General features: G+C 42.6%; 1 protein-coding gene across 1 annotated transcript in view; it reads right to left on the bottom strand.

The window, feature by feature from the left end:
- Positions 1-378: 378 nt before the first annotated feature.
- The window catches only part of CDC73 (cell division cycle 73), a 114792-nt gene continuing 103092 nt past the window's right edge, over positions 379-12078 (bottom strand). Inside the window, exons 15-17 of the mRNA XM_029081189.2 lie at positions 9590-9690; positions 5333-5474; positions 379-4161 (exon numbers count right to left, since the gene is read on the bottom strand). Coding sequence (XP_028937022.1) covers positions 4125-4161; positions 5333-5474; positions 9590-9690 — 280 coding nt within the window. The 3' untranslated portion in view covers positions 379-4124. The remainder of the gene's footprint in view (positions 4162-5332; positions 5475-9589; positions 9691-12078) is intronic.

Raw genomic sequence — 12078 nt, 5'->3', positions numbered from 1 at the left:
AAGGGGGCTTCTCGGCCATGCTGCTTCCTTGTGAAAAAGGAAGAAAGGAGGGAGACGGAAGAGGCAGGAAAGAGGATACGAAAAATAGTCTCTCATTTCCTTCTCAAAAATCAGGATGGGGCAAATGACGCCAGGAAATCTGATATTTTGTTTCATGCGCTCCACTTCTCTTTAAGGTCCGCTAAGTGATTTCTTCCCAAACTTTATTCGATTATAATGACAGAGGCAATCAGGAAAAGATGACTGCAAGCCAAATGGAAAACACAGCTGGAATTTATAAGGGAATATCTGAAGCTAAAAAATTGATGCCTCACTCTTTTTCTCGTGATTTTGCCGCGTCCTCTTCCCGCCCCCCGCATTTAAAATATCAGCCCGTTGTCCGTATTTCATCAAAGCAAATTTTTATGGCACTTGTGATTTTACAGATGACTTCTTCTAGCATTCTACATGAGCTTTAACCTGATAAGCCAACAGTTTCTTCAGGCTGGGATTTTTAATTTTTCATGAACACGTTGCTTTTAATAAAGAACTTGGCATCAGTTATAACTTATGCATTAAAATGAACACAACCTCAAAACATTAAAGTTTAGAACCACAATCTAAGCCATTAACTGTGACCAGACCAAAGTTTGTAAAATGAGAAACTGTAACAATCAAACTTGTTTTGTTGGTGGCTTCAGACAAGGAGAGAAGTCCATAATGTTTTATATGCGGATTAAGTTTCAAAACGCTAAACACAAATTTGACATTCAGATAAGTATTTATCTGATAGAGCACCACACCATAATTTTCACCATAAATGAACACTTTACAAACACGATGCCTATAGTATACTTTCAACGTTAGGGTAATCTTTAGTTTGAATATAAAAAGGTAATAATTTACAGTATCAGAAAGTAATTTTTAAAAAGATTTTGCTGCCTAAGATCACTTGTGGGTCACAAAATGATTTCATTAAAAATAAATCCCTGCAACATCCCTCGTAACTAAAGGAGTCATTTCTACCTTTTAAATATGTGAGTCTATTAAAAAATTACCTCCTTATTCATTTTAAAAAGAGGTCTCTACTATTTTCCATGTTAAGATTCAAGAAGTTCTCTCTCAGAAATTAACTTCTGAGTTGTGATTACCAAAAGTTTCCTGGAAAAAAACAACAAAAACTAAAAACAAACTCCAGCATCTGGTACCAGAAGTATGTGCGTCCCAAACTAGTCTCATTTCCATCCAGCTTTAATACTAGTTTAACAACAAAAACAGATATTAAACAGTGTTTAAATATTAAACAATAAAATGATTCCTTCAATACTAAAATCAGCCTCAAGGTACGGGGAAATGGTTATGCCATCAAGTTGTGCAGTACTCTCCCAAGCGCTTAGTACAGTGCTTTGCACACAGTAAGCGCTTCACATATACGACTGAATTGATGGTGACGCCGAACGCCGCGGCCAGCCTCGACAAAGACGGGAATTGGGGGCGAAAGGCAACCGACGGGGCAAACAGAAATACAATTCTCCATTATGGCGTCCGGTCTTTGGGATCGGCTTCCGCCTGCAAAGTGAGAAGCGTCTCACCATCACAGAGACTCAGTAGAGGGCACTCTGAAAAATGGAATGCAGTTTCACTTGAGCCAGGTGTCTCCAGGCAAAGGTGAATTAATTCATATTTCTCTTTTAACGCTTCTTCATTCACTCAAATTCTGAAACCAATGTCCACACTCCAAGGGCGTGATTACAATAGGAATTTATCGGGGTATTTCAACTATCCAAAATACACTTTGGTCTCAATTATCCAGACACTTCAGGCCCCTCATGTTTTTCTGCCGCCTGAATTATCCGGCTGTGAAGGAGGTGCCAAGCCAAAATGGTAAATATCGAGTAAGGGTGCTGCACACACGTTACACTGAGGGTGCACTGGCTATAAATACGACCGAAGGAACGAAGACGGGAGAAACGGACGGGTTAATGTACGGAGTTGATTCTGTTGGGCTTAATTCCCGCACCTGGCTGAAAATAAAAATTCCAAGAAACCCAGGTGTTCTGGGTCTCAGCTAAACCCATAAAAATATCATAATTTTCATTTTTCCTAATGCTTCTTACAAACACTGAAGAAGCCTGTGCTTAAATAGACACAGTATACAATTAGAGGCAAATTTCCTTGTGAGTGGGTGCTACAATTTTCACTGCGCAATATATGCATTTAAATTCATGGAGCAAAAAGGTTGTGCTACACAGACTAGAGATCTTTAGGGGAAAAAGCTGCCGGTGGCCATTCAAAGCAGTTTTTGTAAACATGGCCACATTAGCTATTTTCCACTGTTTCCCACCCACAAAACTCGGTCCATTCCCTTCCCCTTGAAATGTTTAAGTTTCCACAGCCATGGAAACAAACACCGCCTTTGGTGTTCCTTATCATGGACTTTTAAACCACCAGCTTTAATGATTTCTTTACAAGCAATGGGAATTTATCATGGCAAAATTATACATCATCTAGAATTATTCCTCAAGACTAAGAAAATATATCTATCCTGGGAAATTTGGGGTTATGTGAAAAATATTGAGGTACTTGGGGAAGAAGGGAAAAAAAATCAACCCAAGCTTCTTAAATACAAATTAATTTCTCAAAACACAGTAAGAATCATCTTTAAAAATGCAATTCCAAAGTTTCTGTGACTACAATATTGATGACATTTTTTTCACTCCCCCAACTTTGGTGAGGATGCTTGTAATTAAAAAAATAAAATAAAATAAAATGGAATCATAAACCTAACCTATATACTTGTATTTCCAAAAGGAACACATACGGATGAAAATCCTAAATAAGAGAAAGTCATTCTAGCTCCAGAAAGATAGTTGGGGAAATTAGAGAAAGAAAAAAAAAATGACCTAGAAATATTTTATAAAGAGGAGATTACAAATTGATGCAGAATCAAAACAAAATTCAGGCAGAATTATATCTAATGTCTAAGTTCAACTTGAAAGGTTAAAAACTGAGAAAATACATTTACACCCCAGAATCCAAATGGATATGTTTTATACCCATTTGAGACCAGGAAAAGTGAATGAAAAAAAAATAGCAGGGTTCTTTGCCTAAGTTCTGATCATATTCTTGATTAAGCAAACGGATTCTTTGGTGCCTGAGAGCAGTTTACTTGACGTCAATGGTGCGGAAAATCCAGGAAGTTGAGGCGCTCCGATTAAACCAATATTTTTTAAAAACAAGGGACTGAAAAATACCTGCACTCTTTCTGAGAAAAATTTTGGTTAACTGTCGCAGTGTCTCTATGGCTGTCATACTTTCAAGTCCTTTCCCTCCCCCGCAATCACTCGGCTTCACAAAATGAAATGTTTTCTCAACCTCTTCAGCTGGAATCTACACGCTGGTAAGATCTTCGATGGGAAAGGCACCATAACTAATGCAATAAAAAATTTAAATCACCAAAGTCCCCAGAAAAATGGATGTTCATTCAATTTTGTCATATGTGAAGATGGTTAAATAAATTGAATATTTTCATCTGCGTTGGTTTTGATTTTTCATCACCTTTCTTAAGCAAAACCAGAACATATAGAACTTTTACAGGTTGACATTTTCAAGTCATTCAAAACAGCCGCTTCACTTTGCTTTGCAAGTCCTTGAGACTAAAATTTAATTTCATTCACAACATAGTATTTTCATAAGTGAAACAATGGAGCGAAGAAAACCAGAAAAATCAGAAGCAAAGTGGCTTAGAAGGCCTCGTAACATCTATATATACACACATTTGTAACCTGCTTTTGTAGTCTAATAGAGAAAAGAACATTTTTTTTTTTTTCAAAGTGTGGCTAACTTAACCAAAGGGGGGGGGGGGGGAAACTGCTATCAAAATATACAATTTCCATTGCAGACTAAGAAGGCTAATATTATTTAAAAAAATAGTTGTAAGCAAAATCTTTGCTTATGACGACGACAGGGATGAGCTTGCCAAAGCTCAAAGCATCAAACGAGGTCTTAGAAAAGATTAATTGTGACCTTCTTCATTCCGTAAAGTTCTTGATAAATGCATAAATCAAGAGCGCTCGTCTGCAGACTGGAGCATTTCCATTCTTCTTTATCCAAATTTCCAGGTAACGAAACGGCAGCCAGATGTTTCAGAATCTCAAATGGGATTTATGCTTTACCATGTACCTACAAAATAATCAGAAAAATTACATCAGTCGAATAAGTGTCAAATTTCCAACTAGAAATATGACCCACAAACGCACCACTCCATAGAACGCGACCCACCCGTACTCTTCCAGAGTCGAGGTTGGACAAGGCAGTCGGGAGCCTAGAGCTATCGTACTTCTGACATAGTTCAGGCTGAGGTTTCTATGGCTACAGCTGCGCGGCGGAGGGTGGGGAGGTCTCAGTGGCCGGTCTACGTACAGGTACAACCTAAAGTTTGCCGGGGATGGTCTGACGTTGGGTCAAAGGCGGGTAAACGGGAAACCTTTAGAAAAAACATCAGCCCCGCCCCCAGCCTCGGCTGATCCACTAAGGGTAGACATTCTGCCTGGCTGGGATTTTCCCGTCAATTACGGAGTGGCTCGAGAGCCCTATACAACCCTAAAGATCTCCCTCTCATCACCCCACCGGGTCCCCTGGCCGACCTGGACTCCCATTTACACTGGCTGGGGCCCCTGCCTCGGATATGAGAAAGAAGCCATTCAGTCATTCAGTCGTATTAACTGAGCGCTAACGAGGTGCAGAGCGCTAAACTAAAGCGCTTGGGAGAGTAAGATAGAGCAATAAACATCCCTTGCCCGCGACGAGCTTCCAGTCTACTCGAAATGGCAGTCACTGCACCACAGCCCAACAACTGTCACCTAATACATGGTACGTGGCCTGCCCACTATCTTCGATCCCTCTTGGAATCCCTCAGAATGTGTGGCCGGGACTTGCCCCGGAGGGAAAAGAAGCCTCTAGTGTTCAGTCAGAACCGTTGGCGTGAGATCCATCTCTCAGCTGTGCCATCTAGGCCTTAACTCCTCTGTGCCTCAGTTACCTCATCTGTAAAATGGAGATTAAAACTGTGAGCCCGATATGGGGCAACCTGATCACCTTGTATCGCCACCCCCCGTGCTTAGAACAGTGCTTTGCACATAGTAAGCACTAAACAAATACCATTATTATTATCATTATCATCAACCAGGTCTGCATCGGAGGTCCAGGCCCGTGAGCAGTGTCTCCTTAATGTTCCCGAATCGTAACGGAATCACCTAACTCTCGGTCCTCGGGATCATTTAGGGGAGTTGTTGGATCACCTTCCACTCTGCTCTCCCACACTTTCAAAACGTTTTCTAAGAAATACAATTACCTGTCCAATGTTTCCCAGAAACGCAAGAACACGGGTCTGTCCAAATGTCGTTTGTGGTAACTCAGTTCTAATACTGTTACGTCCCATTTCTGTACGTTTGGATCAAGACGCACTTCATCGTATTTGAGATGAAACGCTTTAACTTTAGGAGGAAAACAATAAAAGATACATTTTGCAGAATCTGCGATTAATTTCACCAAGAAAAACAAAACCGTTCAAAGACGAAATAGGGAGCGAAACGGACCGAGCAGAAAATAACAGTGTTAGGGAAATGGTTTATGCAACAATTCTACAGAAAGCCTACTTTTCTCTGCCAAGGCTGACAATAAGAACAACAGTAACATCTTGAATTGAAGCGTGCTTTTATAGTTACAAGAACTCCATCAACAGCATTTGTTGAAGTAGGCGAGTGAGAGATTACAATAAAGGCAGAAGACCAGATCTCTGCCCTTAAAGTGCTTATAACCTAACAGGGGAGACGTGCCCCAAAAATCTACAGATAGGAGGAAAAAATGCTAAAAATATACAGTATAAAAATCGCTATATACGTAAGTGTTGGATATTTGAGAAGCTGTAACCTGGGAAACGAAAAATCGATCAGGGAAGGTGAGATTTCAGACGGGGCTTGAAGGTAGGGAGTATTGAGTTCTGCCGGACTTGAAAAGGAAGGGAATTCCAGGCTGGGGTGGGGTGAGCCACAGACTAGAAGTGAAGAGACGGGAAAAGGCCGAGGTTAAACGGTTAAAGCTTGGAAGGAACTGAGAGTATGATCTGGAGGGGAGTGGAAGAGAGGACAGTTAAAGAAGAAAGGAGCTAGAAGCCGTGTCTTAGAGTTACCGGTCAGTTGGTTTCCCCGGACGATATGGAGAACGGATAACCATTAACGGTTTTGGAGGCTTGGAGACACGTGTGCAGAATGACATTTAGCAAGACGGTTCGAGCCGCGTAGATAAGTACAGACTGGAAAGGGGGAGAGGCTGGAGGCGGGGATACCGGTGAGGAGGCTAACCGAGTAACGGTCTAGACTAACAGTACTGCAAGCTCCTGGACCGGGGTGGTGGCTACAGGGATGGGGAGGATGGGGCGGATCTGGAAAATGTAGAGGAACTCGGGACAGGAATCGGTGTCAGACTGAAAGGGAGGAGTCGAGGATAATACACCAAGGTGGTTGGCTGGCTTCAGAGACAAAGAAGATGGGGATACTTATCAAGTGTGATGGGAAAGTTACGTGAAGGAGAGGGCTTGAAAGATACGTAACACGATGAACTGTCGTCCGTATTTAAGATATTCCACGGTTTAAAATTAAACGTTTTAAACCTTAAAATGCTTTTTACTTGGAACACGCTAAGTGCACGACGGTACTATTAACTGCACGGTTAACATTAAAACCTGCCTATGGCAAAGGTCTCCTTCCTGGTAAAATGCAAGAATAGACTCCACCTAAATGCAATCTCCTCTCTCCATCTTTGGAAGCCGTGATTCCCTTACAGCTAGCTCGCCTCGCAAATGAATAAGCTCTTGCAGCACAGAGGATGAGCAACCCAAGGGACATCGGGGCTGCTGATCTTTCTCCCCGGCCTGGGTGCTGAACTTCTTTAACTATTTCTAACGGTGGTACTTGCCTTGATCTTTGATCTCATTCCCCTTCGCCCAGCAAGGAGGCAAAAAGAGAACAGGGGATAAGAGAGGGAGCCTGGCTGGAGCCCGGGGAAAGTGGGGATGAAATAGAAGTAGGGGAGAAAAAAGAAAGGGAGGAAGGAGACAGAGACAAACAGGGAGAGAGAGCGTATGTGTGTGCCTGGGCACAATCAATCGTATTTATTGAGTGCTTACCATGTGCAGAGCACTGTGCTAAGCACTTGGGAGAGAACAATATAACAGACACATTCATTCCCTGCCCACAACGAGCTTACGATCTAGAGGGGGAGACAGACATTAATATAAATAAATTACGGATATGTACACGAGTGCTGTGGGAGGGTAAAGGGAGAGAGAAATGCATGAATATTCATTTGCTATAAAAAAAGGCATCACTATCCCCTTAGGCTACAACTAAAAGCATCGACTGGCAAAGCTGAAGTTGATCAGTTTTTAGAATGGGAGGTGTTCTGGGGAAAGATCATGGTTCTGAGGCGTTGCTGGCGGTGACGGGGATTAGAGCTAATTAGGTGGCTATTCTACTAGCTGTGATATTACTGAAATGGTTAATAATGACCTACAACTGGTCCCGATTTTCCACGCTTTGGCACTCGTGAGTATATACAGTGTAAGTTTGGTTAAGCAATCTTTTAGATCTTTCAGAAAGAGATGGCGCACTAAACTGAAGGCTCCTTTAGGCGACAGATCACGTCTTAATTCGACTGTGCTCTTCAAACTCTTAGTATGGGCTTTGTACTTAATGGCCCTCGATAATCACTATTGATCGATTAGAGAATCTGGAATGTAAATGAAACCTCTTCAGGCTTCGAATGGATATTACCTTTGGGTTATCTGTAGTCTATCTCTTTTTGGGGGTAGGGGGTTTCCCGGCTAGTTGGATTCACACTGATCTAGTGATGCTCAATATTAGGGATTTTTGAAGTTACTTTAAAAAAAAGCTTGCTATGGAGATGGCCTTGGAATATTTCTACGTCTTGCATACTGTGAAAATTGTCTCTGTTGTGGGATTAAAAAATACTCTTTTGAAAACACACTCCTTTTTGTTATGTCAGTGCATCTGAAACAAACACACGAGAGAGTTATATTACATTTTCAAGGAAAAGTATGAATGCCAAATGGAACATTAAGCAGAAGTCAACTCCATTTTCAGTCAACTTCAAATTCAATACAAGCGCATTGACATGTTACAGTCTGCATGCCAATAAGGAAATGAATACGGATTAAAAATGGAAAATCTGAAAATTTTGGAAGTCATGTCCACATGGCACCGCTAAGAAAGATGATACTCCAGCTAAAGGAACAGAGCTGGAGCTAGGAATTATGAAAAATATCTACACATGTAGGAATTGAATGCATTTTAAAAATCAGAGATGCATTTTAAAATCACTCAGGGAATGCGGTATTTATCGAGACTCTACTGTGTGTGGAGCACTGTCCGAAGCACCCGGGAGAAATCAAGCGTGCGATCCCCTATCTGCAATTAATTGCGATGTCTGTCTCTCCCTCTAGATCGTAAGGTCCTTGAGGGCGGGGAATGTTTCCACCAACTCTGTTGTGCCGTACTCTGTCGAGTACTGCTTAAGTACAGTGCTCTCTGCACACAGAAAACCCCCAGGAAACACCACTGGTTGATTTGATCGCATTATTCTAAGCACCTGGGAGAATACAATAAAAGGAGAAAGCTACATCTCTGCCTCTAAAGACTTTACAATCTAATGGGGGAGACAAACCCCAAATGAATGAACCAACAGGAAAAACTAGGGCTTGAGTCGAAGGGTATTTTAAAAATATAGCCATTTTGCAGGACTTGAATGACGTGGGAAACACGTCAGTGTTATCAGAATAGAACTAATCCCAGATTTACTTTCCTGGTATTGATTCCGGATATACTTTCATAAATTTGATGGCGATCGGCTTCTTTGACAATATTTCCATCTACAGGAATCAAATCTCAACTTCAGTAAACAAGACAGAAATGAGCCTGGTTACCGCAGCCACCGGAGTCTAGAAACTACACTTGAACAACAGCTTCTGGCAGGACCGGCATTTTGAGCAGATTTAGAGATGCTTTTGCATAGCAGGTCTTAATACTCAGTAATCGCCGGTGCCGCTATAAAAATGCAAAACCCTAGTTAGGTTTCATTTACTTTTTATAAAAGAACCAAACTCTCTAGGTGTATATCCCTGATCATTTTTAAATATGCCTGACTAGTGGTTGGAACGAAATGCAACCTGTTAGCGAAGCAGCGTGATCTACTGAAAAGAACCTGGGCCTGGGAGTCACGGGACCTGGGTTTTAATCCCGGCTCTGCCACTTACCTGCGCCGTGACCTTGGACAAGTCACTTGACTTCTCGGGGGCCTCGGTTCCCTCATCTGCAAAACGGGGAGTCAATGCCTGTTCTCCCGCCTACTCGGAGTGTGAGCCCCACGCGGGACCTGACGATCTCGTATCGACCCCGGAGCTGAGTACTGTGCCGGGCCCACAGTGAGCGCTTAACCAACGTCGCAATCGTTATCCACCCTCAAGGGATCCTTACAATTCCTCTTTGGTACAAGAGACTTGGGGAGGGGCGGGAGGGCGGTATTAGAAGCTTACTTTTTGCAAAGATATCAACAGGCGATCCATCGGGCAATAACCACGGCCAGCCCTTAAACTGCCAAGCGGGACCCTGTACGAAAACGGCCACCACACGATCCCTACACGGACGAGGGAAGGAAAACACAAACACGGGCTCAAATCAAAGACCGCACGTTTTTAGTCACCGTGAATCGCTGAGGAAAAAAAGTTTTATAATTATTCAAGTGACACAGTCTGCTGTCAACAGTACCGTGAGGCGGTGTACATTAGCATAATTTCTCTTTATAATGTCACCATTACAGAGCATTAAATGACTGCTATACTTACACTGCATCTGCACTTTTAAGTCTTTTCCGAATAAATACATGCTAAACTATTTTTTGCAATGATCCTTCTGGCCTTTTATCTCTGTCCTTTTTTTAATTGCAAATCAATTTCAAATTTTACCCCAAGTCGAAGTGCTACTTATTTCCAGTGAGAAGTTTTCCCATAAGTCTTTAAATAAGTGTAATAACGCATACTTCATAATATTCCGCTTATTTCAACGTGCTTAAATTTCTAAATTGTTGAAACTGGTATTTTAAAAACTGGCCTATGATCTCTAAGATTATCAGAGAGCACTTATAATTTTTTTGAAGCATTGTGAAACTATGTAAAAATCAAAACTTGAACATCCAAGACTCCGTTTCCAGAGCAAGAGTAGAGTTTATCTTCTAATTTAAAATGATGATCTTTTTGAAAATTCCCACGCCCTATCCTGACCATGGGCAAGTCGCTAATGTCTCGTGCCTCAGTTTCCTCACTGGTAAAACGGGGATTCAATACCTGCTCTCCCTCCTAATAATAATAATAATAATGTTGGTATTTGTTAAGCGCTTACTATGTGCAGAGCACTGTTCTAAGCGCTGGGGTAGATACAGGCGAATCAGGCTGTCCCACGTGAGGCTCACAGTTAATCCCCATTTTACAGATGAGGGAACTGAGGCCCAGAGAAGTGAAGTGACTTGCCCACAGTCACACAGCTGACAAGTGGCAGAGCGGCATTCGAACCCATGATCTCTGACTCCCAAACCCGGGCTCTTTCCACTGAGCCACGCTACTACTCAGACTGTGAGCCCCACGTGGGACGGGGACTGTGTCCGAACTGATTAACTTGGATCTAACCCAGTGCTTAGAACAGTGCTGGATAAATACAGTGAGCATTTAAACACAACAGCAACAAGAAGAATTTTACTGTTACAAATCTTTTTTTTTTTTCCTGGTCTTTAAATAATTGTGCCTGAAATGGGCTGAAGACAATTGTATAAAATGTCCTTCTTTTTTACAACTGGGAGGCAGACAGGAGCAAATAAATGTTTTTAGGGCTGCAACTGGCACTCAGAAATGATTGTGGGGGACGCAATGGGTTGGCAGTGTGGTTCTGCCGGGTGATATGCCGCAGCCTGGTCATTCATTCAATAGTACTTATTCAATAGTACTTATTGAGCGCTTACTATGTGCAGAGCACTGTACTAAGCGCTTGGAATGTACAAATCGATGACAGAGACAGTCCCTGCCCTTTGACGGGCTTACAGTCTAATCGGGGGAGACGGACAGACAAGAACAATGGCAATAAAGAGAATCAAGGAGATAGAGCAGAGTGAAATGTCAGGAAAACATTTCGGACCCGGGTCCTCGGGCGGCCCGCCCTCTGCCTGATTCCGGGCACGGCCTGAGAACGGTAGACGTCAGGAACGGCGCCGCGTTCCGCCCTCTCACCTAAGCAGAGGTTTACCTGGCCACAGAATTCCAATACTTGCACAGAAACCCATGTTTCTTCAGTCAATAGTATGCACTGGGTGCTTACTATGCGCAGAGAACGTTTCTAAGCGCTGCGGGAAGTACAGTACAACAAAATTAGCAGGCATGTTCCCTGCCCACAGTGAGCTTACAGTCTAGAGGGGCTGTATGCATTGCTACTTTATGAAGACAAGCGGCTTCATTTGACACAGCATTGCCTAGTGGATAGAGCACGGGCCCGGGAGGCAGAGGAACCTGGGTTCTCATCCCGGCTCTGCCGCTTGTCTGCTGTGTGACCTCGGGCAAGTCGCTTTGCTTCTCTGTGCCTCAGTCACCTCATCTGGAATATGGGGATCAGGACTGTGAGTTCCACGTGGGACGGGGACCATGTCCAACCAGATTAGCTTATTATCTACCGCAGCACATCGAACAGTGCCTGGCAGATAGGAACTGCTTAACAAGCGCCATTTAAGAAAAAAATTAAAAACCCAGATGTATTTTGTTCTATCCAAAGAATGGCTTCTAATTACCAATAATAGTCCTTGTGTTCTCCTAGTTGAGGAGTACGGACGGGGCAGGGAAATCTTGGCCTACCTTGCTAATTTTCTTTTCCCCCTGGGTTTAGATAAAGCTTGGCCGGGACAGATCTTCACAGTAGAACCACTGTTCTGCTCTGGAAATATAATGGCCTGATACTTTTATCACAGCACTTGCCAACGCCCTTACAA

This window comes from Ornithorhynchus anatinus, chromosome 16, assembly GCF_004115215.2.
Source record: "Ornithorhynchus anatinus isolate Pmale09 chromosome 16, mOrnAna1.pri.v4, whole genome shotgun sequence".
In the NCBI taxonomy this organism is placed as follows: Eukaryota; Metazoa; Chordata; class Mammalia; order Monotremata; family Ornithorhynchidae; genus Ornithorhynchus; species Ornithorhynchus anatinus.
Note: the sequence above shows the minus strand (reverse complement) of the source record. Positions and strands in the feature narration are given on the sequence as shown.